General features: G+C 54.9%; 2 protein-coding genes and 1 long non-coding RNA gene across 3 annotated transcripts in view; 1 reads left to right on the top strand and 2 right to left on the bottom strand.

Moving 5' to 3' along the window:
* Window positions 1-372: 372 nt before the first annotated feature.
* RASAL3 (RAS protein activator like 3) lies at window positions 373-11,533 on the bottom strand. The gene is made up of 18 exons (XM_047094745.1): window positions 11,438-11,533; window positions 10,974-11,308; window positions 9,063-9,193; window positions 8,848-8,926; window positions 8,677-8,738; window positions 8,233-8,303; window positions 7,480-7,606; window positions 7,300-7,398; window positions 6,298-6,840; window positions 5,780-5,924; window positions 5,381-5,525; window positions 4,280-4,516; window positions 3,960-4,161; window positions 3,745-3,863; window positions 2,440-2,830; window positions 1,996-2,153; window positions 1,405-1,468; window positions 373-1,300 (listed from the first exon to the last, which is right to left on the bottom strand). The coding sequence occupies exons 2-18, from the start codon at window positions 11,293-11,295 to the stop codon at window positions 1,157-1,159; spliced, it is 3,039 nt and encodes a 1,012-aa protein (XP_046950701.1). The 5' UTR covers window positions 11,296-11,308; window positions 11,438-11,533; the 3' UTR covers window positions 373-1,156.
* LOC124523007 (uncharacterized) overlaps window positions 6,140-24,440 on the top strand; it is a 33,746-nt gene continuing 15,445 nt past the window's right edge. Inside the window, exon 1 of the long non-coding RNA XR_006964892.1 lies at window positions 6,140-6,409. This is a non-coding gene — a long non-coding RNA (uncharacterized LOC124523007). The remainder of the gene's footprint in view (window positions 6,410-24,440) is intronic.
* Window positions 13,882-19,562, bottom strand: PGLYRP2 (peptidoglycan recognition protein 2). The gene is made up of 5 exons (XM_047094746.1): window positions 19,472-19,562; window positions 16,962-18,089; window positions 15,709-15,919; window positions 14,845-15,142; window positions 13,882-13,971 (listed from the first exon to the last, which is right to left on the bottom strand). The coding sequence occupies exons 1-5, from the start codon at window positions 19,560-19,562 to the stop codon at window positions 13,882-13,884; spliced, it is 1,818 nt and encodes a 605-aa protein (XP_046950702.1).

Raw genomic sequence — 24,440 nt, forward strand, 5'->3', positions numbered from 1 at the left:
CATCCACCACTCAACCAACATCTGGTCCTGTGAGCCAGCTAGCCACCCACCCAAATCCCCACAACCCATCTGAACACCCACTGAGTCCACCCATCCACATCCTATCTATCTGCCCAGCCACCCACCACACAAGTAAATACTTACTTATCCATACAACCAAGCAAGCATCCACCTATCCCTGCACACACCCTTTCACCCAGCCATGCAGACATCCATCTTTCAGTTGCACATTTACTTGCCTCCTCCGCTAGAGTGTAAGCTCCATGAGGACAGGAGTCCCATCTGCCTTGTTCATTATTGGTTCCCCACTGCCTAGCTCAAGAGTCTCAGGAGACCCCGACAAATATTCATGCAATATATATAACCACTTACTCAATTAACTCACATATTTATTTTCTACTGTGATCCAGGTCTCTTCTAGGCAGACACACCTATCTGGGTTATCTGCCTACTTACTCACCTACCAGGGCAAATATTCACCAAATGCTAACCTATTTACTTGCTTATTGTCCCATTCACCCTACCTCCCACCCATCCGTTCACCCACGATTCAAATGTCCACTCATTTACCCAACCAACACCCACGGAGCTCAACTGTCTTCACACCTACTCACCCCTTCCTCCATCTGCCTCCCAGACCTATGCTTTCCCTATCATGAGGGAGTTGGTGTGGGACTTGGGGGCCTAGGAAGATACTATCATATGGGCACTGGGCTTCATTGAGAAGCAGGTACTGCCTCTAACAATGATGAATACCTTTTATCGAACACCTTAAACTATGGGTCTTCTACTGTGTAAGAAACTTTAGATCCATTTTACAGATGAGGAAATTGAGGTTCTGACAGAGTAAAGGTCTAAGGTCACACAGCTGGTGAGAATCTCCTCATGTATCCCTTCCATGAGACCTCCAATTAGGAGTGAATTTGGGAGACCTTAATGGTGGGAGTGGGGTGCTTTCTGATTGGCAACACTTAGGGGCAAAAAAATCCATCGATTTTACTGAAATCAAAATTTTACTGGGTAACCTCATAGTGCCAGACTTTTTGGCAGCTAAAGCTCCACTCCCTACTGTAGGCCACTTCGGGCTGGAACAGGGGTCGGACAGTCCTCTGGGACGGCCATCTGCTCCCAGACCACGTGGGGCAGCGTGGACAGCTCAGGTGGTATCTCCGTTGATACACGGTGGTTTGAGGGGGAGGGACTGGCTCCGGGATCCCGGCGTTCTTGAAAGAAGCTGCAGGCTTTGCACCACATTCCTCAGCTGGACCTGAGTACTCTCCATCTCAGCCAGGCGGCGCTCCTGGAGAGGCAGTGGCAGTGGGCTCGGAGCCAGGGGTGGGTTGCACCCCAACCCTGGTTCCCTCACCGCCCACATCTTCCCCACGGCTGGGGCAGAGGTCTCACCAGACTTTTCAGCCTGTGATCCTCACCGCTTGGACGGCCACTCTCTGGATCCAACTGCGAGGTCCTGTGGGGATCAGGGGCAAGAAGGGAGGGTCAGAGGCTGAGAAACTCCGCCTCCAGCTCCGGGTTGGGCAGCCAGGAAATCAGGGGGCGGGGCTTGGCGCGGAGGCGGAGTTTGTCTACACTAGGGGGCGGAGCCTAGATAAAATTGAAGCCCGGGCTGAATCAGAGCCTTGAATGGCTGGGAGGAAAGAACCGAGCAATCTTGGGGGACGGGGCTTGGACAGTCTGGGTGAAGTGGGGACCGGGATGGAGGTGTGCCCTGATTGCGAAGCCCGGGACCAACCTTTTTGGGAGGGGCTGATTGAGGAGTGGGGCCTAGAGGATGGGACTCGCCAGCGAACTGGGGTGGGAGGAGCTAAGAGGGGGGAGAGACAGGTGTGTTGGGGCGGGGCTGGCAGAGGGGCGGGGCCTGTCAGGAGTGATTTGAGCGGGATTGAGAGGCAGGGCCTGAATGAAAGTGGGGCCACGGCAGATCTGATTACAGCGGGCTGACCCGGGGGCAGAGCTAATGGAGAGGGCGGGGTTCACCCTTGGCGGAGCCTGGAGTCCAGGTCTTGCAGCTGGCCCTGAAGCTGCTCCTGCCTATCCATCAAAGCCCGGATGTCAGTGCCCAGCGACTCCACGAGGCGGGACAGAGCCTTCTGTTCCTCGCGCAGGGCGGCCACCTCACACTGCAGCTCTGCCAACTGTGGGAAGGAAGCAGCTGTAATCTGACCCGTCGTCCCGCCCCATCTTCTCCCCGAAAAACCCAGACCTCCTTGTCCCTTGCGCTCTGCCTCCTCACTGCCCTGCTCTGTTAGGAAACCTCGCTCAAGTTTTGCAAAGGAGGAAACTGAGGACCGAAGAGGGTTGCAAACTAGTCCCGGGGTCACACAGCGCAGCGAGCTCGGTATTTGAACCCAGACCTGCCTGGCTTCTTGTCTTTCCAGTCCCGTCTTCCCCCTCTGTGCAGAGACCTGAGCTGGACCTCACCTTGCCCACGGGTCGGTGCGTGCCCAGCGCCTGGTCTCTGTCCCGCGGTTGGTCCAGCTGGCGCTGCCACGGCACCGAGGGCTTCCGAGGCAACGATGCTGAGGCCCCGGTCCAGGGCCGGCCGCGGGGAGCGGGCCCCGCGCGTAGCGAGCTTTTGGGTCGTGGCCGTGGCCCTGCAGAGGGGCGGCGACGAGCGGGGCGGCCCGCAGGGACGCTCTGCGTGCGCTGCACCGGCCGGGGCAGCCTCGGGGGCCGCTCTTCGTCCGGCTGCGGTCGCGCCCAACACCCTGCGCCGTGAACGCTGCGTAGGGATTGGCTCTTGGAGATGAGCGGGGTGTGCTTGGGGAGATCCCGGGGAGCCAAGAAGCCTGGCTTCTCCCCTGCAGAGAAACTGGGAGGAGAACGGGGGGGGGGGGCGGGGAGCTCAGATCCTTGACTGGCCCCTGAGCTGACCCCAAACCTACCTCTGACCAGAAATGATTCCACTTCTGATCTTTTCTATGCGACCCTGTCGCTGATAGAATCACATTTCCACCTCTGATCTTGCCCTGGACTTCTGACAATACTGTCCTCTCTATGATCTTCGACCTGACCCCAATGTAACTTTTGACTCCTCTCTAGCCTTGTCCCTGACTTTTGACACAAGGTGATTCTTGACCTGACCATCTCTGTAACCTCTGATTTCAATCTGACCCTGGGCTAGACTTCTGCTCACAGGAATATCCCCTTTCTGCCCCACCTGGCCCTCCTTTTGTCCCTGACCTCTGACCTGAAGCTGACCCTGTCTGCCTCCGCACAGACCATGGACCCTGACTGTGACCATATGACTTTACCTATAACCCTTGACCCCATTTGACCCTGGGCCTGACTCTGCTTACCATATGAACCCTTCCCTGACCCTTGATGGTGCATCTTAACATCTGACCCTGATCTGACCCCTGATTTGATCCCCTCCACAACCTATCACTGAAACCTGACCCTCATCACTGACCACATGTCACTTTCTCTGTCTGACCCCAAATGTGACCTCTCCCTGACGTCTGCAATGACCAATCCCCACCTTGGGCTCCAATTTGACTCAGTACCATACCGTGAGCTTCTCTCTGATCCCTCAGGTGACCCCATCTCCAGCCTCTGACCTTTATGCAACACTGTTTCTGAGAGAGAATCCCGACGTGACCCTGTTCCCAACTGCTGACATGATCTTGTCTTCACCTCTGACCCCAGTCTGACCCTGTGCTTGCCTTTGGTTCTGCCTCTGCTCTCACCCATCAGAACTGGCCCAGACTTGAGGCAGCAGGTTACCTGGCGTGAACTTGGGCTGGGGGTGGTGGGAGACGCATTGGCACAGTCACAGGTACAGGCCGGCCCTCCTCAATGGCTCGCAGGATGGTGGGCAGGGGTTCCAGGCTGTCACGGGTTGCCTAATGAGGCATGGAGGGAGAATGGCAAGCAGCTCTTTAGGGCTGGAGGCCTCTTGCCCCCCTCCCTACCCCACACACCCTGGGCTCTGGCTATACCTGGTCAAGTTCAGCAAAGATGGTACAGAGCTGGGCGTGCAGGACTGCCAGCTGGAGAGCTAGGTCACTGCTGCCCTGGTAACCACTGGGTGCTGCATCCACATCCACCATGGCCACTTGGTCCAGGAATTGTTGCATGGCTGGTCCATGATCCTCCAGGAAGCTATTCATGAAGCCCATGTAGGCCTCCTTCTCACCAAACCTGGGTCAAGGGTGGACGGGCATCTGCCACCCCGCTCCCCTGGCATACCGTCAGGGATGTCCCAACCAGGGCCACCCAGCCTCCCAGCTAAGGATGGGGCCAGCCTCCTAGCACCTACGGGGCACTGTTGGCGAGGTTCTGGATGACCTTGGCGATCAGTGTGAGGGCACGGGCTGGGCCAGGTGCGGGGTGCTCTGGTGCCAGACCAAAGAGGCTGGGTGCCAGGATGGCAGGACACAGGAGCCGCAGGAAGAGAGAGGCACACACCAGTCGGGGGCCCAGTGCCTCAGAGCCACGGGCCTTGCATGCTTCTCTCCAGCCTGAGAACACAGTGCCCAGCTCTGCTGGGAACCAGCTGGGGCAGAAGAGGCAATGGTCAGAGGGGGAAGTAGGCATAAAGGTCATATTCATGTAAAAGTCCTAAGGTCAGACGTCAGGAGTCATCTACATTGTGGGTTCCAGGATTGGAGACACTGGATATATAACACTTGGGGTCAGGATTTATGGTGTAGGTATTGTGGTGACCTCTGGAGTCAGTAATCTTGGAGGTGGGGATACAGGTTGACATGGAGATATAGACCATGAGCTTGGGATGTAGCTATAACTGGATAGGAGACTGGGGTGCCAGATTACACTATATAAAGTAGAATGGACTTGAGGTTACAGGGTAACCTAGGTTCAGAAATCATGGTATTGATGTCCCAAGTGACATGGGACTAGACGTATGGGTTCACCTACAGTCAGAATTCAAGGAATTGGAATCCCAGGTTTTTTGTGATCAGTTGCATGGGATTCGGGGATCAGGGTCATTTAAGGTCAAGGTCAGGGGATTGGGGGGTTAGCATCACCTGGAATCAGAGGTCATGATTGAGGTCCTATGTTAACTGGGGTCAGGTGGCATGGAATTAGGGTATGGGGTCACCTGTAGCTAGAGGATAAGGAATTGGGTCCCAGGTTATTCGGGGTCAGTAACTCCAAGTTGACATGACATTGGGAATGGGTTGTCAGATTTAGCAAATACAAGTTCAGGACAAACAGTAAACTTGAATTTCAGATTAAAAAATGCGTATTTTTTTTAGTAACAGTATGTCTCAACTGTTGCATCACATTTAACTGGGCATCCCGTATTTTATCTGGCAACCCCAATTAGGAGTCAGGGTTATTAGCACAGTGGATGAGATGTAGGGGTAGGCTCAGGTGCTGGGGCCCTGATTCTTACTTGTAGGAGTGGATGATGTTTTGGAAGACTTCCTCACAACTGTTTCGCAGTCTGGCCTGGTGCTGTGGCAGCTCTGGGGGAGGGCACTTGCTGGGGTCCACTTCACAGTCCTCAGTGGAAGCACAGAGACGCCGCACGACCTGCCCTGCAGCACAGCACAGCCAGACAGCGGCCAGGGCCGTGACCACCAGAACCCACCACACTTGGCCTCCAACTCCATGTCCAGCTTCCTCTGGAGACACCTAACATCTTTGGGGGAGCCCCCAGTTGCCTCCAGGATTTCAGCACCCCCAAAGGCACCACCCACTACCAGCATCCATGTTACCTAGAAGCTCCCAGATCTTCCTTGGGGTTCCCTAGCCTGCCCAGACAGCCTCTGACATCCACTCTCCGGCTCACCCAGAGTCTCTTGGAGGTAATCCTGTGCCACCAGCTTCATGTACTCATCGATGGCCTTGGTGGCCAATGTGTTTTCCCGGAACAGCAGCGCCTCACGGCCTCCACTGCGCGCCAGCTCTGCGGTGCCCAGATCTGTCACCAGTGCCTGGGCACAGTGGAGTTCACGTTGCGCGGGTTGCAGACTGAGCCAGGGGGAGTACGAGCCCTTGGCCAATCACTCACACCTGGGACACAGGCCCCGCCCCTCATAGGCTGTTGCTCGGGTCCGGTCCTCACTCCTAGGGCTCACGGGGCCGGAACCTCCACCCCTCGCAGCAGAAAATTAAATCTTTCAGCTCAGAGTCTCTGCTCAGGCCCCACCCCTCGCAGCTGAAGCTCAGGTCCCGCCCCTGATGGTGCCCCGCCCCTCGTCTGTGCAACTGGGGTCCTGCGCCACCTGCCTCCCTACACCCTGCTCCCCGGGGCGCGTGAGCAGTCAGCCTCGGGTCACTCGCGTCCGCCCCGTCGCAGTGCCGCACCTGCGCCCGGCCGGTGGCCTGCAGCACGCGCACCATGGCAGCCGCCAGCTCCTCCTTGGCCTGGGCAGACAACGCGGGCTCCAGCGCCCCGCAGAGGCGCGCGTAGTGGAAGGTGAGGAACTCCGCCAGCTCCTTGTAGCGCTCCGACGGCAGCACGCGCAGGCGCCGCGCCCGGATCCGCGCCCGCAGCGCTGCGCCTGCTGGCGCCCCGAGCAGCGGGAACCAACGCTCCAGGCCCGCGGCGGGCGCGCGGGGGACGCCCAGCTCCTCCAGTGCCAGTGCCACGCGGCCCAGCGCCGCTCCCCCTGGGCCAGCTCCGCGCAGCCGTAACGACAGGCGACGCGCCGGAGGCAGCGCCTCGAAGTGGAAGCGCTCGGCCCAGAAGAGCTGGCCCGGGCCAGCCCGCGGCGCTGTGCGCGCCAGCAGCGCGCCGTCCAGCCACAGCTCGGCGCGCACGCCTGCTGTCCCCGCCGCCGCTCGGGGCAGCCCTTTTGCCTCGTGCACCCACACGCTCAGCCACGTCTCTTCCCGCTCCAAGTTGTCCTGCGGACGGGAGTGGGTTGGGAGGAGGCGTCGGTGCTCGACGTGGGGACCGTGCCCCCAGGGAGATCGCTGGGCCCTTGGGGGGAGACAGGGCCCACGGCGGTCTCAAGGTGGTTCTGCGAAAGCCCTCCTGCTTTTCTGGGCTCTCGCGGCGAGATCCGGACTCCAGGGTAAGGAGGAGTAGCCGCGGGGTGGGGACTTGGCGTTTGCCTGGTAGGCGGGGCTTTGGGGGCAAATAGGGCCCGGAGTGAATAGAAGGCACGCGACTTTTGTGCCAGGAGCTGGTAATGGAAGGAAGCTGGGGAGGGTCTCGGAGTGGTTGCAAAGGTGTTAGCGGGGAGGTGTATCTCAGAGGCCGCGTTAGGGCGCTGGTGAGGGGTTGGGTGGGGGGAAGGGCGGGGCCGTGGCCAAGGCCGTGGCCCAGGGCGGGGCCTTCATGTCCCACTAATCTGTACTGACCTGGCTGGGTTGGAAGTGGCGGCGAAGGTCCTCGATCCAGCGGTCTCTCTCAGCGGCGGAGCGACAAGAAAAGCAGCGTCTCCCGCCCGCCCAAGTTACCTGTTGGGGATGAGGATCCAAGGGTTGAGGCCAAGGTGGAACCAAAGGGTCGGGGTCAGAGGGAGAGTTGTCTGCATTTACCTGGAAACAGTGAGGCTCCTCCAGGAGGCTGGGATGCAGTGGCCAGACACGCACATCCCGCTCAGCACCCAAGTCCAGCTCGGAGAGCGTGGCCAGCGATTCCCGAGAGCCCAGAGCACTGGGAGGCCTGAGCAGGGGGCGGTTGGATAAGTGGTGGTACTTCTCTCCTCCCCACCAACCCACCCCCTACAGCCTGAAGGGTGGAGAGAGGCCAGGATGAACTTGAAACGAAATCGGACTTGAACCTAACCTTTTAGGATAAGCTCAACTCCTCATGGTGGCCTGTATGACCTCATATGGTACAGTCCTTGTCACCTTTTGACCTCATGTCCCTCCAATGAATCCCTTTCTCTGAACTCCAGTCATAGTAGCCTTGTTTTTGTCACTTCGTCTGGCCCCTTGGCCTTTGCACTCCCTGCTTCCTAGCCTGGGATACTTTTCCTGCCCCTCTTGGCCTGGTTGACTTCCATCCTTCCTTCAGATCTTAGCTCATTTGTCCCTTCCCTGACACTCCCAGACCAGGGTGTTGACTTAGTTCCTGATTTAGAGTTATTGTGTCAGACTCTGCCCCCCGCCCCCCTTCAGCGGAGGGGTGGTTCCTGCTGGGGCCTTTCAGTGGCTCCAGCATTGCTCAACATGCGGCGGACACAGCCGGGGCTGTATCGGGGTTTTGGTGAAGGGGGGAATGATGCAGGTGGAGGTGGAGGGCGCAGTGTTGAATCCCAGTCCCTCCGGCCCCTCAGAGACACTTACCCATCCCGGGAGGCATTGGCTCCAAGCTCTGACCTGGCCTTTTTCTTCTCTTTCAGCCTCTTGAGCAATCCCTGTGGGAAAGGGGATATCAGGTGGGCAGAACCTTGTTCTCCCTCCTCAGCGTCTTTCCCCCCAGGGTGTCCTGGATGGTCTGCTGGTTTGCAGGGGGGACCACAAGCTCAGGCTGTATTAGCAGTAATAATAAAGGCAACCAATAGCCCCGCTTTCTAAAGCACCAATCCTAGGCTATTCTGCATTCTCTACTAACTTCTCATAAACAGCCCTGAGAGGGAGGTTCTCTCCTTAGAGCCATTTGACAGATGGGGACACTGAAGCCATAGGTGGGTCAGTGACCTGCCCAAGATCACCCAGTAAGAGTCCCCTTTCATCTCGGAGGCTCTGGGAGTCTTTGCTGTCCCCTCTGCCTCCCACTGGATGCCTCACCCGAACGTTGTGGACCTGGTTGGGGCCAGTAGCCTCTGGCTCGGTCTTTCCGGGGGTCCGATCTGTAGACGGTCAGGGGTGGAAGGTTGGGGGGTGGGATCATCTTGGATTCTGCCCCACCTTGACAGGTTCCCAAATGCCCCAGCCCTCCCCACCTCTGAAACAACTCACCTGGATCCCTGAGGCTCCCCATGGCTACCTGGATGCTGCCCCCAGAGCTAGCACTCCCCAGCCGGGGCCGGCGAGGACCCTGTTCTCCAGAAAAGTGGGTAGTCAAAAAGGGGAGCCAGGCAGGCAGACACATTTCCATTACCCTCTCCCGCCACTCTCTTCTGTCTTCTTCCCACCCTCTTCTTCCCTCCCCTTGCTCCTGTGCCCCTTCTCACCTCCTCCTCACTGCCAAGCAGCACCAGCTTCCCATCAAGCAGGGTGAAGGCCCCAATGTTCCAGATGGGTACGTCAGGTGTGGGGGCCTCCGGGATCTGTGGGGCAGGGGTCTCTGGCTCTGGCTCAGGCTCTGGGTAGAGGAGGGGGTGCCGGGGACATAGGAGTCTTTCCCTCTGCCTCAGAGAACCCTCTCCATTCATAGAGGCTCATCAGGGGGTTCCCTCCCAAGTGTCTCCTTTCCCCCTGGCCCCAGCCCACCCAGCAGCCATGTCAGGCTGTTGTTGGACAAGTTCCCACCCCTCTCTGGACCTTGTCCCTCCAGGCCATGGGTGGTGGACACATGTACCCTGTACTGTGTTTACTACTCCACACGCCTTCTCTCATTTAATCCTCCAAAAGCCATTCAAAGGGCTATTAGAACCCCCATTTTGCCAAGGAGGAAACTGAAAACCAGAGAGGTTGAGTGACTTTCCCAAGGTCACACAGCTTGTGCGTGGTTGAGCCAGGCTTCGGACACAAGCATTCTCTTAACCAAGACAGCAGGTTGATCTAGGAGGTTAAACAGCAAGCCAGCATCCTTGGTTCCTTACACAAATAACTAATATAAGGTGGAAAGCATTCAACATTTGAGAAAGGAATAGAAAAAAGATCTGGGTAGGGGGAGGTGGTGGTGCAGTGGGTCAGGAAAAGCCTCCAGAGACAGTAGGTTTTCAGCGGGTCTTGAACAGCAGGTTGGATGTTGACAGAGATGGTGGCAAGATGGGGACAGTGGCAAGAGCAGTTTGAGCAAAGGCTGGGGGTTGGCAGATGCCCAGGAAAGGCAAGAAGGGCTCAGAGAGCTCAGAGGCACGAAGGAAAGGTCCAGGAAGAGATTGGTGCAGAAACTTGGGTGCCAGTTAGAGAATTGTGGGATTTCATCCTGGGGGTAATGGGGAGCCATGGGTGGCATTTGAGCAGGGGAGAAGCAGAAGCAGTCTTGCTTGTTGGAACTCTCTCTGGATCCTATGGAGTGGGAGGTTGAAGTGATACATCTGCAAAATGGGCATATGAAAAGAGCTTCCAGGAATAGAAGGGCTGAATTACCCCCCCAGATTACCTGTCACCCTATGGTTTTCCCATCAGGGGAATAAATAGCTCCACTTGTTCGTAGATCACTTAGAACATACCGGGCCCTGGGCTGGTGCTACGCTCATGCTACATTCATACATACATTCAATCTTCATGGCCTATCCCTTACTCTTCTAGATCCCTCTGTGTAACAGCCCAATCTGTCACTTTCTGTTTACTGTCTGTCATGCCCAGTATACTGTGAGCTACATGGGGCAGGCAGTTTCAAACGTTTTGTTCACTGCTGCGTCCTTAGTGACTAAATCAAGGCCTGGCATGTAGGAAATGCTTGACAGATCTCTGTTTGAATGCATGAGTGAATGGATGAATGAATGTGAATTAAATAAAATATGCTTTAAGGTAGGGATTGTGATCCCCATTTAGCTGATGGAGAAGCTGAGGTCCAAGGTGAAGGAACTTAAGACATGGAGGCCAGAGGGCTAGAGAGCAAGCAAGAGGCAGCTGAGATGATACCCAGGCAGGAGAGAATGAGCTGGGCTGTTGGATATGAGGAGAGACCCATTGGGGCCAAGAGCCATTTGGTATCTGGGCAGAGCTACCCTTAGTGTAGTCCCATTCCCTTCCCCAGGATGGACCCCCAGCACGCAGGTCCCTGACCACTCCCCCCTACCCCCAGTCCCTGTGTGAGGGGGAAGAGGGAAGAGGGCAGCTGGGCCCCAGCCACTTCCTGTTGGGCTTTTGCACTCCCCACAACTTCCTGTGTCTGTAGGGCTGATGCTCCGGAGGCAGACAAAACCCAAGCATCCGGCCTCCCTCCCAGCCTGGGTGGGGGAGCCATGTACCTGGGGCCTCCGGCTCTGGCTCTGGTTCCAGCGGTGGGCTCTTATGCCTCCCCCAGAGGGTCTTGGATAGCCGGAGGCGGCTTGTGCGTGATTCCTTGGGGGGCGCAGAGAGGACACGACGGAACAGCGAGCGAGAGGCTGGCTGACTGCTGACCACGGGCTCCTGGTGGCTTAGTGCCCTCCCCCAGCCTGCAAGTCGGCCCCAGCGGGACCCTCCAGCTACTTTCTCCCCATCACCCCCTGTGTGCCAGCGGTAGGAGGTTAGCAGGGACGAAGCTGCAGGCTGGGTTTGGGAGGCCTTGCACAGTGACGATGGGTCCATGTCAGGGGTTCTCCTGGGGGACAAGAGGGTGACAGTTCTGCCCAGTGTGTTCCCACATGCTGTCCTCATCTTGGCCCCCTCCCCACTCTCAGCTCTGCCCCCAGGGAACCCCCTTAGTGGCCACATGCACTCCCTCCCTTACCTTGATTTCCCGACCAGCCCCAAAATCGGCAGCCGTCTGCACCCTGCCTGGCTTCCTCCCGCTGAACGCAACTCCACGTGACCCTGTCTGTCCCACCCCACCCCACAGCCAGGCTGGGAGGGCACAGTGGGGGCAGGATGCAGGAGGAGAGGAGGTGAGAGGTGACAGAGTAGGACCCAGAATCTCTCACTGCCTGGGAGGCAGCCTCTCTGAGCCTCAGATGCCTTCTCTGCAAAATGGGTACGTACTGACCAAGTGCTGGTGAGAATACGGAGCACCTGGAGGTCTCTGCTGGTCAGAGTGTAGATCAATTCACCTAAGCTGGAAAACTGGCACGATCTACTAACATTGACTATACAGCTCTCCTCTGACCCAGCAGTTGCAGTGGGAGGTATACATCCAAGAGACCGAACTACCAGTGCTGTCTGTAATAGTCCCAAGCTGGAGGCAACTCAAGTGTCCGTCTACTGGAGAAGGAATAAGTTGTGTCTCTTCCCACAGTGGAATACTATGCAGCAACGAAATGAACAAACTGCTGAATGGTTGAATTTGGATGAATCACACACAGTGAAGAGTAAATACCGTGTAGTTCCTTTGACATAAAGTTGCAAGGGAGGCAAAACTATGTGCAACAAGTCAGGATTTCGGTCTCCTTGGGAAGAGGGTAGTGGAGCATCTGGGAGTTGATTTTTTTTTTCCCTAATTGAGGTGAAGGTCACATAAGAAATTTAACGTGTCCCATTTCTGGAACTGGGTGCTGGTTACACTGTGTGTGTTTTTTTTGAAAATTTATTGAGCTGTACATTTCGGTGCACTTCCCCGTATCTCTGTTATACCTCGGTGAGTGTTTACTTGTAAAAAGAGGTGAGCAAGTGCTGTTCTGAGAAATAAATGAGCCAGCATGAGAGTCCGCCGAATCCTGGCCCAGGAGTGGGCTCCAGTGCCAGCTGGTCCTCTCACTGTGTGACCTCCAGCAAGTCACTTCCTCTCTGAGCCTCGGTTTCCTTATTTGTACAACAAGATGATAGCATTAGTTACAGAAGGTTCATAACGGGAGCCTTGGCTTATTCATTTATTCAGTAAATGCTTCCTGAATGCCTACGTAATATGTACTAGGTGCGGGAGAAGCCACAGGGAACAAAATGGATTTGGTTCTTGCCCTCTTGGAGCTCACAGTCCCATGAGGAAAACAGATCCTGAATATAAACGCCAGACATTTCTAGCTGGTGGGTAGGAATTGGAGGAAAATAGACTGGAGTAGAGGCTGAGCAGAAGTGAAAAAATCCAGGAGGACCTCCCTGAAGAGGTGACACTTGGGACCCAAGGCATAAGGAGCTGACCATGGGAAGGGCATGCCAGGTAGAAGGAACAGTTTGTGCAAAGGCAAGTGTGACCAGAATCCACAGGATGGGGTGGGTAGGATCACATTCATGGACACGTGGCCTGGGCAGGCGTCCAGGACCCCCACGCATAGAAAGGCTCCAGACTACATTTAATGCTTTGCTGTCACTGTCTTGAAGTTCGTGCTTTAAAAAAAATTTTTTATTTTTATTTACTTAGAGAGAGAGAGAGAGAGAATCCCAAGCAGTCTCCACACTATCAGCACGGAGCCCGATGCGGGGCTCGAACCCACCAACTGCGAGACCATGACCTGAGCCAAAGCCAAGAGTTGGATGCCCAACCCACTGAGCCACCCAGGCACCCAGAAGTTCCTGCTTTTTGGACAGAGGGCTCTGTATTTTCATTTTGCCCTGTGTCTCACAAATTCTGTAACCCATCCCAAGGTGCAGGATCTTCCATGAGGGCCAAAGACCCTTTTCCTGGAGTTGGACATGTGCACAGAGGTGTATACACCTTAGGTATGTCCACCTCATTCTTACTGCATTCAATCCGGTCACTGTGCACACACGCAGAGTTTCCCCATGTTCTGATGTGTCCCTGAGTCTTTCCCACTTCACTGAATACTGATCCACTCCCAACTGCCTGCATTTTTGCTGGAGATCTTTCTCTGATGTATGGCGCCCACTCTCCCTCTCTACGCAACAAGCAGCCCCAAAGTGCCAGAGAATTAACACCTCCCCAAGATTAGCCCTTAGCCAATGACTATGAAGTCTGGAGAATCAACACCCAGCTCCCTTGCCTCTTGAGTGGGACAACTCTGAGGTCCGTGTCTTACACTGTCCCCCAGAGGTCCCTGGTGGGATTGAGCTGCATGTCCCCGCAACACCAACTTGCTTGATAATGCACCCTTTCCTGGACGCCTTCCCGCCCCTACCTCTCTTCCTGCATCCCCAACTGATATGTCCTAGGATCACCTTCACCTCCCAAGCAAACTACTTGCATTGGCATTCTTGTCTCTGGCCTGCTTCTAGGCAAATGCAAATTAAAACAATGTGTGCGAACACGGATGATGCACAGACACGGGCTTTCTTTCCACTGTCTCTTTATTGGAGGTCTGAGGCTGGCAGGATCATTGGAGGTGGCTTCCTTCTGGATCTTCTAGAAGCCCTCCTGGCTGTTCTGGGTTTCACATTCTAGAAAATACAGGGCAGTGTGAGGCTTGGGGAGTGGGGGGGCCTGCCCCCATCATGGTGGGACCCTGGATAGGGAAGAGGACAGAAGCCCAAAGTGAGGGGGTGAGTACGATGCAGACTGCGAGCCAGCTTAACGAAATAGGGTAAGGATGAGATTGTGCAGGTGTGAATATAGAGGTGTTTAGGTGATCGAAGTCAGGGGGTAGGTGGGATCATTAGGCCAAGGCTGTGCTGGCTGTACATGGGTTGCTCCAGCATGAGAGCCGTCATCAGGGGTCAAGGAGGCTGGGGCCGAGCAAGCATCCTTAGGGCTGAGATTGGGCAGAGTATGGCAGCACAGTTAGAAGCTGGCTAGAGGTTGTGCAGGCAAAGGGGTTTTCTGTAGAGGGTCACAGGCTAAGTTAGTGTTGTGTAGACCGAGGGCCCTTTGGGTAGGGGATGGGGTGAGGCCAAGTTTCGGTAGTCTGGGTGAGGGTGTACAGGCAGAAGAGGTAACTTGGGTATAAGTTATGCAGGCCAGGCTGAGGTTGTGAGGGCAGAAAGGCTGTGTAGGGTTGGAGTCCATGCCTTGGTTGGGAGGGCAGAGGTGTTGGGGCTGGGTAAAGGACAGGGGCTCAGCTGACGTTGTGCAAGCAGAGGACAGTGAGTAGGAGCTGTTGTAAGCAGAAGGACTGAAGTCTGGGCCTAGGTTGCCGGAATAGATGGACTGCGAAGGGGCCCAGGAGCCTGGCTGAGGCTGTATGGGCATAGGGGTTGCAGTAAGGAGTCAGGGGCCTGCTGAGGTTGGGCGGGCAGGCGGGGGTCAGGGGTGAGCTCCGGGCCTGTGCGGAAAGCTGGGCCGCAGGCTCAGGTAGTGTGGGGTCTTGTACTCACCGCAGCGAAGTGCGGCCAGGTGCGCAGCAGGTCGAAGAGCGCGTCCCCAGGACAGTCAGTGCGCACGAGCTGGCGGTGGCCAAGCATCTGGTAGTCTGGCCGCAGGAGGCCAGCGCGCACGGCGCAGCCGGGGAGCACGTCCTGCACGATGTGAAGCGCAGCCTTCGCCGGCAGCTCCGTAGTGTAGTTGCCCACGAAGGCCACGCCGAAGCCGCGGGAGTTGTGGCCGCGTGTGTGCGCGCCCACCCAGTGCCAGCCGCGGCCCTCATACACGTAGCCGTCTGAGCCTACCACGAAACTGTAGAGGGGAGGGGGAAGCAGGCCCTAGGCTGCATGAGGGACGCCCTGCCTTTCAGCCTGCCCCCTACCCCAATTCTGCACCCGAACCAAGGGCCACCTCCATGCCAAGTCCCCCCCACTCCTCCCCGGTCGCTCTGGCTCTACCCCGTCCATCCTCTCACCTCTCCCCACGTGCCACCGCAGAAACCGTTCCGTTTTTCTGGATCTGCCCCTCAGCATTGGCCTCGTCCCTTTCTACCCAGCCCCCTCCACATTGTCTCAAGTACAGCTCCTGCCCAATCCAGAGCTCTTTTCTGTCCTAGGTCATATTCCCAGCTCTTTCCACTGCTCTTTTCTTAGTTCCTACACCAGACCCAAGAATCCCGCCGTCTTGAGGTATTTCTGGTCCCGCTTAAGGCCCAGACCTGAGTCAAGGCCACGGCCCCTCCACCTTGGCTCCACCCACCCCCCCAAAAAGCCTCCTCTCGCCCCTGCGGCTCCGGTCCAAACCCCGCCCCCTGGGTCAGGCTCCGCCCACCCCAGGCTCCACCCTGAAAGGTTAGCGCTCGGCCGGGCTCGGTTTACCTGTAGCCGATGTCGTCCCAACCCCGAGTATCTTGGTGGAAGCGTTGCATCGAGCGCATGTCGGCGGCGCAGTGCGCGAAATCCGTGCAGGGTGGCGCCGGCACGTACGTGTGATGTACATACAAGAACCCGAGGGGCAGCTGCAGCGGCGTCGGGAGGCCCCGATATGGTGCTGCGCCCCAGCGGCAACGCGGGTGGATGGCCGGGCACCCTGCGGAGAAGGGAGTCCAGGGCTGGGGTCAGCCAGCGTTTCTCTGCCTGCCGCCCGCATCCTCGGTAAAGCGCACGTGTGGACCCGTCCTCCAGCCTCCCTCCAGATCTGAGGGCATTTCCCCTGGCCGCCATGGGGATCTAACTTAACCAAATTTGACAGCGTCTCAGTCCTGTTGGAATATCTGCTATGACTCCCATCACCTTGAGGATAAACCCCAAGAATTTAAGCTCTTGTTTTAAGGCCCGCTACAGTCCAGGACTCAGCACTCTCCAGCTGGCTCTGCTCTGATTTCTAGAGAGGGTCAGTTACGCTGAGAAAAGGGGGATCTCAGCCCCCGTTTATTGCCCTCTCATCTTTCTTAAACCACCCAGCACATCCAAGAGGAAGCAATGATTTTTACTGAAGAAGGAGAGGTTCAGAGAAGTGAAGCAACTTCCCTAAAGATGCACAGGAGTAACTGGCTGAAATTCCATTTGAACCTCTGTGCCTTTGCATGTGCTGAGCCCACCTCCTAGAATGCCCTCTCTCTACCTGCCCCCTGCCTTTTTTTTTTTTTTTTTTTGGTCGGATGAACTTTTTTTTTTTTTTAACATTTATTTATTTTTGAGACAGAGAGAGAGCATGAACAGGGGAGGGTCTGAGAAAGAGGGAGACACAGAATCTGAAACAGGCTCCAGGTTCTGAGCTGTCAGCATAGAGCCCGACGCGGGGCTCGAACCCACCGACCACGAGATCATGACCTGAGCCGAAGTCGGCTGCCCAACCGACTGAGCCACCCAGGCGCCCCATTGGTCGGATGAACTTTTATTCAGCCTTTAAGACCCAAATCTAGCCTTTCTTTACCTATGCGGCCCTGCCCACACCCCCCCCCCCCGCCCCCCGTCCGCCTGGACCCTTATTTCTCCCTCTGGAATCCCCCAAGCCTAGGGGCTGTTAAATTTAGTTAAATTAGATCCCCCTGGCCACATGAGGCTAAGAGTGTAGCATCTGTGAGATGGGGGGGGGGCAGGGAATCACAGGGGATGGGGGCTGTTCTCACCCAGGAAGGCCTCAGTGAATTCCTTGGTAGCGTTGGTCGCTACCTGTGCCAGCTGTTCTTGGCTCATGCCCTGAAGTTGAGGGTGTGTTGGCTCCAGCTTCTGTAGCAGGATGAGGGCCCCCCACACCTGCTGGGTCAATGTAGGGGCTGAAGTCAGAGCAGCTCCGTTTTGCCGTCGGAGGTTGCTGCAAAGTCCTGGATTTCCAGCCACCCCAGCACCATAGTATTGGCTCAGTAGGTGGCTGAGAGGTAGCCGGGGCTCAGGAGTTCGGCTTAGATAATCTCCTAGGAGGGCCCCATCCAGGGCACCGTTGAGGAAGGCCATGGTGACTGGCGATGCCTTGGAGTCTAAGAGTGTGAAGGTCCGGGGGGCAGATAGCTGGTCCCAGCAACCGTCGGTGCCCAGGCCTGAATGACTCCAGGTCTGAGGGCCCTGGAGGAAGGCCAGACCCAGGTCTCTGGCCAGGGTGACCACCAGGAGGCTGTCCACCGTGGTCGGGGACTTGACTTTGGTACCTGGCGAGGGAGCTTGGACATCCGGAGAGGTGACGGGGACATCTGGAGAGCCAGGTCTAACACCTGGAGAGGTGGGTTTGACATCTAGATCTGCGGCTCTCACATTTGAATACATGGCTCCGACATCTGCAGAGATGACGTCTGGAAGGGCATCCCTGAACCCTGGAGATGTGGCTCTTACATCGGGAACCGTGGCTTCAGTGTCTGCAGAGGTGGCTCCAGCATCCAGAGGGCTGGCCGTGCTGTCCAAGGGCAGGTTTACAACCCTGTACCCCTGCAGCCCTGCCTCCAGCCCCACCAGAAGAGGCTCCACTGCCACCGTTGAGCCATCGGGTGCCAGCACAACTCCATATTCCTGCCCGGCCCGAACCCCATGTTGGACCAGGTCCTTGGTTAGACCTCGAAGCTCTGGGCTCAGTTGGTGGGGATCCAGCCTGGTGGCCTCGAGACTCCGCCCCTCCAGCAGGAAGTGATGGACAAGATCGCGGGGACCCGACTCCTGGGCTAACAGCAGCCATGCAGAAGCAGTGTGCCTGGCCTTGGTGGCTGGTACCTTCTGCTCGAGCTCAGCCAGGGCCTGGATGACAGAGTCCATGAGCAGGGGCAGGGTTGCTGCAGGAGGACAGACAACATTAGCCCAGTGGCCCAGCACCTCCCCTGTTCCTCCCCCTGCTGCTTTCACGTTTTCTCAATGCCCCCAGCTCTTCACTGGACAACCCTGTGACCCCCAACACCATCCTTGTGTAGATGAGGAAACTGAGGCACAGATAGCCAGTTAAGGAGCTTAGACGATCAGTGAGCACTGGGGAGCCATGGCAGGTCCATGAGCAGGAGAGAGACAGGGCCTGGTTGGTATTCTAAGGCTGCTCCTTTGGCTACCATGTGGAGAATGGATTTGGGGGAGGCTAGAGAAGGGAGAGGGGAGACAGTGTGGAGGTAAGTGATGAAGGTAGCCAAAGCCAGGGTAGGGTCAGTGGGATGGACAAAAATGGGCAGAGCTCCCAGGTGCTTTGAGGGGAAAATGGAGTTTTTCTTTTCTTTTAATTTCTAATGTTTTATTTTTTATTTCTGAGAGAGAGAGAGAGAGAGAGAGAGAGAGAGCGAGCAGGCGAGGGGCAGAGAGAGAGGGAGACACAGAATCTGAAGCAGGCTCCAGGCTCTGAGCTGTCAGCACAGAGCCTGACGTGGGGCTCGAACCCACGAACCGTGAGATCATGACCTGAGCTGAAGCCAGACGCTTAACCGACTGAGCCAACGAGGCGCCCCAAAATGGAGTTTTTAATGGATTGGAGTTTGGGGGATTTTAGAGGGAAAGGTGTCTCTAAGGATGGCCAGGGAGGGGAGAGTGGGCCTGTGCCCTGTGAAGGAAATGTCAAGTGCCTGAACCCGGAACTGAGGAATGCTGGGCTCGAGCTGAATGGGATGTTGAATGACAGCTAATGTTTATTAAACATTTACTATGTGCCAGGCACCATCCTAGGTGACCTAACCCATTTAATCTTCACAGTGACCCTGTGAGCACAGAGAGGCTAAATCATCTGCCTAGAATCACACAGCTAGGAAGTGACAGAGGCAGGATGTGAACCCAGGAAGTTTTAGAATCTTTCTAGATTAGATTTCACTCTTTCTAGAATCCAGGTTCTTCTCCAGATAGTCCACACTGTGATTCCTCTATAACTTTATTCTTCTTTTTGCCTAAAACACCCGTTTCTGCTTCCCTACCAAGTGATTTTTTTTTTCCTTCTTCCTGTCTTAAATCTATGTCCCCTCCTCCAGGAAACTTTCCTGATTTTTGCTCTTCTGGCTCCAAGTCCTTCCCCCAGCTCCTGAGTCCTGACCCTTTGGGGCTGGCAGCATCTGGAGACTGGAGGTTCCTTGAGACTGGGGCCTCCTGGGGTCTCCAGCCTCACCCTGTACAGGGCTGGACACAGAGAGGGCACAATACACTTTTGCAGAATCGAGTCCCGGCCCCAGGTCTCTGCCTTCTGACCCACCTGTCCCGGGCTCCGGCCGCAGCAGCAATCCAAACAGGACCCAGAGGACACCCTGGGCCACCATTGTGGGGTTCCAGCTTCTGAGGGACATATCCAGTTGACCTCAGCGGAGACGTTGGCAGAACTGGAAGAGAGAATTGACTGGTGCCTTTGGCTACTGTCAAAGTCCAGTGGTGAATGACACAGCTGCCCCTTGCAGAGCTGTGGGCGGGAGGTAGCAGGAGCATGGGGACAGAGTGCCCTGGGTCAAGGTTGTCTGATTTCAGGGACTCCCCCATCCTATCCTGTCCCTCCCAGGCTGAGGTCCAGGGTCAGCAAGCCAGGCCATCCCAGGAGGGGCCCAGAGGCCAAGTAGTTTAGACTCCAACAAACTTCCCATTCCCAAGAGAAGCAGACTGAGGCCGTCCAGCAAACCCTAACCCCTTCCTATAATTATTGTTCTGGAGCTGCAGCTGGCCACCGGAGGGGACTCTCAGGTGTCTACCCAACTGGTAAGACCGGCTGTGCTGGGGGAAGGGAGAGTAGGAAAAACCCAGGGTTGATAAGGCCTCCTGTGTTCTTCGCTGCCAGCACCTCAGGTTCAGGCAGAAGATGGGCACAAGGGCTGGGGATTGTTTTTGCTGAGGCTTGCGCTGAGCCCATGGGATCAGGAGGTGTCACCTCTTATCCAGTTCCAAGTCGTGATCCCAAGCAATCAGAGGCAGCTGAGAGCAGGGATTGGGCCAGAGCATTCAGGACCCTGGCTTTGTCCCAGGAGCTGGCTTCTGGGCTCGCCTGGGTTGACAGTGAGGGGCCCTCCTCTTTCCTGGTGCGGTGCTGTGGCTGAGTCCTGCAGAAACGAACCCGCCTCCCCTTTATTCCAGTTTCAGGTGGGATGGGCTCCAAGTGGTTGGGGCTGCTTCACTGTGGGCCTCCCACCCTGAAACCAACCTGGGGAGTTTCCAGGAGACCCACCAGGCTGGGGACTCAGCATGGGGCAGGCCCTGGGCGGGCCTGGGAATGCCCAGGCTGAGCCAGGCCTGGGATTCCCCAGGAGGGGGTGAGAGGAGGAGGGGCGGTGGGTTGAGGGGCTTTGGCAGATACAGTGTCCTCTCTTTGGGCACCCAGCATCACACATGGGGGCTCAGGGAGTAGGGTGCTAGGGAAGGGAGTTAATGGAGGCCCCTCTCCAAGAGATTCCAAGCAAATCTCTGCCTTTGAGTCCCAGTTTCCAAGGATTTGGGGATAAGGGGGCTCTACCTGGTAGAACCACGTGTAGGATTTGGACTGTGGGTCCATCTGGTGGGAGGACTGATGAGGAGAGTGAGGCATTCACTCAGGGTGCAAAATTCAAAGGTGTTGCTGAAAATCTGAGATCAAGTTAATATTTTAATGCAATATTTTATTTTATTATTTTTTAAATTAAGGTTTTTAAATATTTATTTATTTTTGAGAGAGGGAGAGAGACAGAGCAAGGGAGGGACAGAGTGGGAGGGAGACACAGAATCTGAAGTAGGTTCTGAGCTATCAGCACAGAGCCCGATGTGGGGCTCAAACTCATGAATCATGAGATCATGACCTGAGCCGAAGTTGGACACTTAACAGACTGAGCCACCAGGTGCCCCATTTATTTATTTTTTAATTTATTTATATTATTATTTTGTCATGTTTTATTTATTTTTGAGGGAGAGTGCGAGCGGGAGACCGGCGGAGAGCCGGGGGGACAGAGGATCCTAAGCAGTTTCTGTGCTGATAGCAGTGAGCCTGATGCAGGGGTTGCTGCTCACCAACCGTGAGATCATGACCTGAGCTGAATCAAGAGTTGGATGCTTAACCGACTGAGCCACCCGGGTACCCCTGAAATATTTTATTTTTATTTTTATTTTTTCATGCCCAGTGCGAAGCCCAACATGAGCTTCTCGTGACCCTGAGATTAAGACTTGAGCTGAAAAAGAAAAAAAAGAGACTTGAGCTGAGATCAAGAGTAGGACGTTTAACCTACTGAGCCACGCAAGGTGCCCCTTAACGCAATATTTTAAAAGACGAAAATGAATGCAAAAAGTCTACGATAAACAAAATACCAGCTTTTTTTTTTTAAGTTTGTTTATTTACTTTTTGAGATGGAGAGAAAGCATGAGTGGGGCAGGGACAGAGAGAGAAAAAGAGAGAGAGACAGGGGATCCCAAGCAGGCTCCACACTGTCAGAGTGGAGCCTGATATAGGGCTCAAACTCACGAACCAGGAGATCATGACCTGAGCTGAAGTTGGCCGCTTGACTGACTGAGCCACCCAGGTGCCCCATATGTCCGTCAGGGGGAGGCCTTCAGAATGTTGAGGGGTGGCCGAGGAGATCCCCACCTTGTGTCCACCTGGTCTGGAAATGCCCTTGACCTTGGGTTCGTCCCTCTGAGCCTCCCATCGATTGCAGTCGTGGGGGACCCTTGCCAGTCGTATCTGACCATCTATTTACGCACGTTTTACCCAGCAGGACATGAGCTCAGAGACTTGCTCAAGGTCATGTAGCTGGAACCTGGGGAGGGCTCCAAGCACAAAACATGTTTCCACTCTCCTGTGGCTGGGTCAGGGTCAGGGTCAGAGTAGTTCATACTGGGGAAGTGTTTGCAGACTTGCTGCAGAGTGACTTCACACCCAGGAGTTCGTGGGCCAGCCAGTCAGACAGCCTTGATCTCCTTTTGAAGCTTGGAATTGGTGGCAGGGACCTGGGGAGCGGAGTATGCCGTGGCCGACCAATATTTCCCTCAGAGTGCGTCTGGGGTTTGTGTCCTGGGGTAGGACCCTTCCTCCAGGGAGCCTCCCTGATTTACCCCTGGCTCCCCCTCCTTCCCCATCCTGGCTCCCTAGCCTGGGGTTCCTCCCTTTGACTCAGACTCATCCATATAGGGTCAGGAGTTTCTCTATCCGGTTCCTCCTCCCCCCACTAGGAGAGGCTGAGTCCTCTTAGGGTGCCCAGAAGTGCCCAGCACAGGCCATGGGTCAGGTGGGTGGCAGGGCGGGATTGTTGAGTGCACAAAAGGCCTGACTAAGGATGTGGGGTCAGTTTGGGATGGGGCTTTGAAATATGGGCACACACACACACACACACACACACACACACACACACACATGCAGGCACCCATGCACCAAAGCACCTGGCCTGGGCTGGGCCTGGGAGGGACGAATCACCACTCCCCACCCCTGCTTCCCTTACACCTCATGAGGACCGCCTGCCAGGGTAGGTGAAGGCCCGTGCAGGCTGCAGACAGACCAGTAGTCTCATGAAGTGAAGGGTGGGATCGTGGCCAGAGGCTAGAGGGAGAGGAGCTCGGGGCAAGACTGGGCCTGGGGCCAACATCAGGGTTAAGAATGTTCATTTTGGTGGCAGAATAGTCATGAAGACCCTGGTTAATAATAATAATAATAATAATAATAATAATAATAACTGCTGTGTATGGGGTTTGAAGCTAAGATTTTTATATGCCTGTGGTTTTTAATCAGCTCTGGGTTTTGTTAAGAGAAAGCAGGAGTTAGGAAACTATAGCCTGTGGACTAGCTGTTTTGTAGGTGATGTGTTGTTTTTGTTGTTGTTGTTTTGTTTTGTTTTGATTTGCTTTTTTTTTTTTTTTAAGAAGAAAGTCACCTCGTATAAAATGAACTGTTTGAAAGTGTATTGTTCAGGGGCGCCTTGGGTGGCTCAGTCGGTTTTCTTCAGACTCTTGATCTTGGCTTAGGTCAGGATCTTGCGGTTCGTGAGTTCGAGCCCTGCATTGGGCTCTCTGACAGTGCGGAGCCTGCTTGGGATTCTTCCTCTCTTGCCGCTCCCCTGCTCGTGCCCTCTCTCTCTCTCTCTCTCTGTCTCTCTCTCAAAGTAAATAAACTTAAAAAAATGTATAATTCAGTGGCAGTTAGTACTTCATAATATTGTGCAACCATCATCTCTGTCTTGTTCCAGAACATCTCCAGCTCCCTGAAGTAAAAACCCTGCACCCAGAGCAGTCACACTCATTATCCTCCAGCCTCTGGGAACCACTGACCTGTTTTCTGTTTCTGCGTGTTGCCTGTTCTGGATGTTTCACACACATGGGATCAGACACTATGTGACTTTTTTGTGTCTGGCTGTTTTGTTGTTGTTGTTGTTTGTTTCTTTTGTTTTGTTCTTGTTTTTTACTCAGGATAATGTTTTTGAGGTTCATCTGTGTTGTGGCATGAACCCGTGCATTTTATCACACATCACTCTTTTTATTTTTATGGCCGAATAATATTCTGTCATATGGATGTGCCACAATTTGTTTATGTTAATAAACACATTTATGTAAAGAAATTACTGGACAACACCCTTCCCCATTCATTTACATACTGTCTCTGACCGTTTTCACGCTCTACGGGCAGAGTTGAATCGTAGCGGCAGAGGCCATCTGGGCTACAAAATCAAAATATTGACTAGTTCGTTTCCCCCTCCCCCCAGCTTTATTAAGGTATAATTGACATACAACATTGTGTAAGATTTAGGTGTGCAACATGATGTTTTGATATAGGTATGTTGCAAAATGTTTACCACAATAAGGTTAGTTAACACATCCTATCACCTCACGTAGTTATCTTTTTGTGTGTGTGTTGGGGGGGAGGTGAGAACTTTTAAGATCTTCGTTCTTAGCAACTTTCAGTTGTACAATACAGTGCTGCTAACTAGAGTCACCATTGCTGTCCTTTAGGTCCTCAGACCTTATTTATCTTAAGACTAGAAGTTTGTACCCTTTGACCAGTGTCTCCCCATTTTCCCCGTCCTCAACTCCTGGCAACTGCCAGGCTCCTTCTCTTTCTCTGCGTTCATTTTATTTGTTTCATAGATTCCACCTACAAGTGAGACCACACAGTATTTGTCTTTGTCTGTGGCCTATTTCCCTTGCATAATGCCCTTAACTTCCACTCATGTTGTTTCCGGGTTTCATATATATATAAATGTTTGTTTATTTATTTTTGAGAGGCGGGGAGG

This window comes from Lynx rufus, unplaced genomic scaffold (genome assembly GCF_022079265.1).
Source record: "Lynx rufus isolate CCGP_SWC_20201006 ecotype Redwood Valley unplaced genomic scaffold, mLynRuf1.p SCAF_4, whole genome shotgun sequence".
Classification (NCBI taxonomy): Eukaryota; Metazoa; Chordata; class Mammalia; order Carnivora; family Felidae; genus Lynx; species Lynx rufus.

Coding starts and splice junctions, on each gene's coding strand:
- PGLYRP2 (XM_047094746.1), bottom strand. CDS start 19,562: ATGTCCCTCAGAAGCTGGAACCCCACAATGGTGGCCCAGGGTGTCCTC. Junction 18,090..19,471: donor GCGGCCGGAGCCCGGGACAG/GTGGGTCAGAAG, acceptor GTCCTCCTGCAG/CAACCCTGCCCCTGCTCATG. Junction 13,972..14,844: donor CCTGGCCGCACTTCGCTGCG/GTGAGTACAAGA, acceptor TGTATTTTCTAG/AATGTGAAACCCAGAACAGC.
- RASAL3 (XM_047094745.1), bottom strand. CDS start 11,295: ATGGACCCATCGTCACTGTGCAAGGCCTCCCAAACCCAGCCTGCAGCT. Junction 8,304..8,676: donor ACCAGGTCCACAACGTTCGG/GTGAGGCATCCA, acceptor CCTTTCCCACAG/GGATTGCTCAAGAGGCTGAA. Junction 1,301..1,404: donor ATCACAGGCTGAAAAGTCTG/GTGAGACCTCTG, acceptor CTGCCTCTCCAG/GAGCGCCGCCTGGCTGAGAT.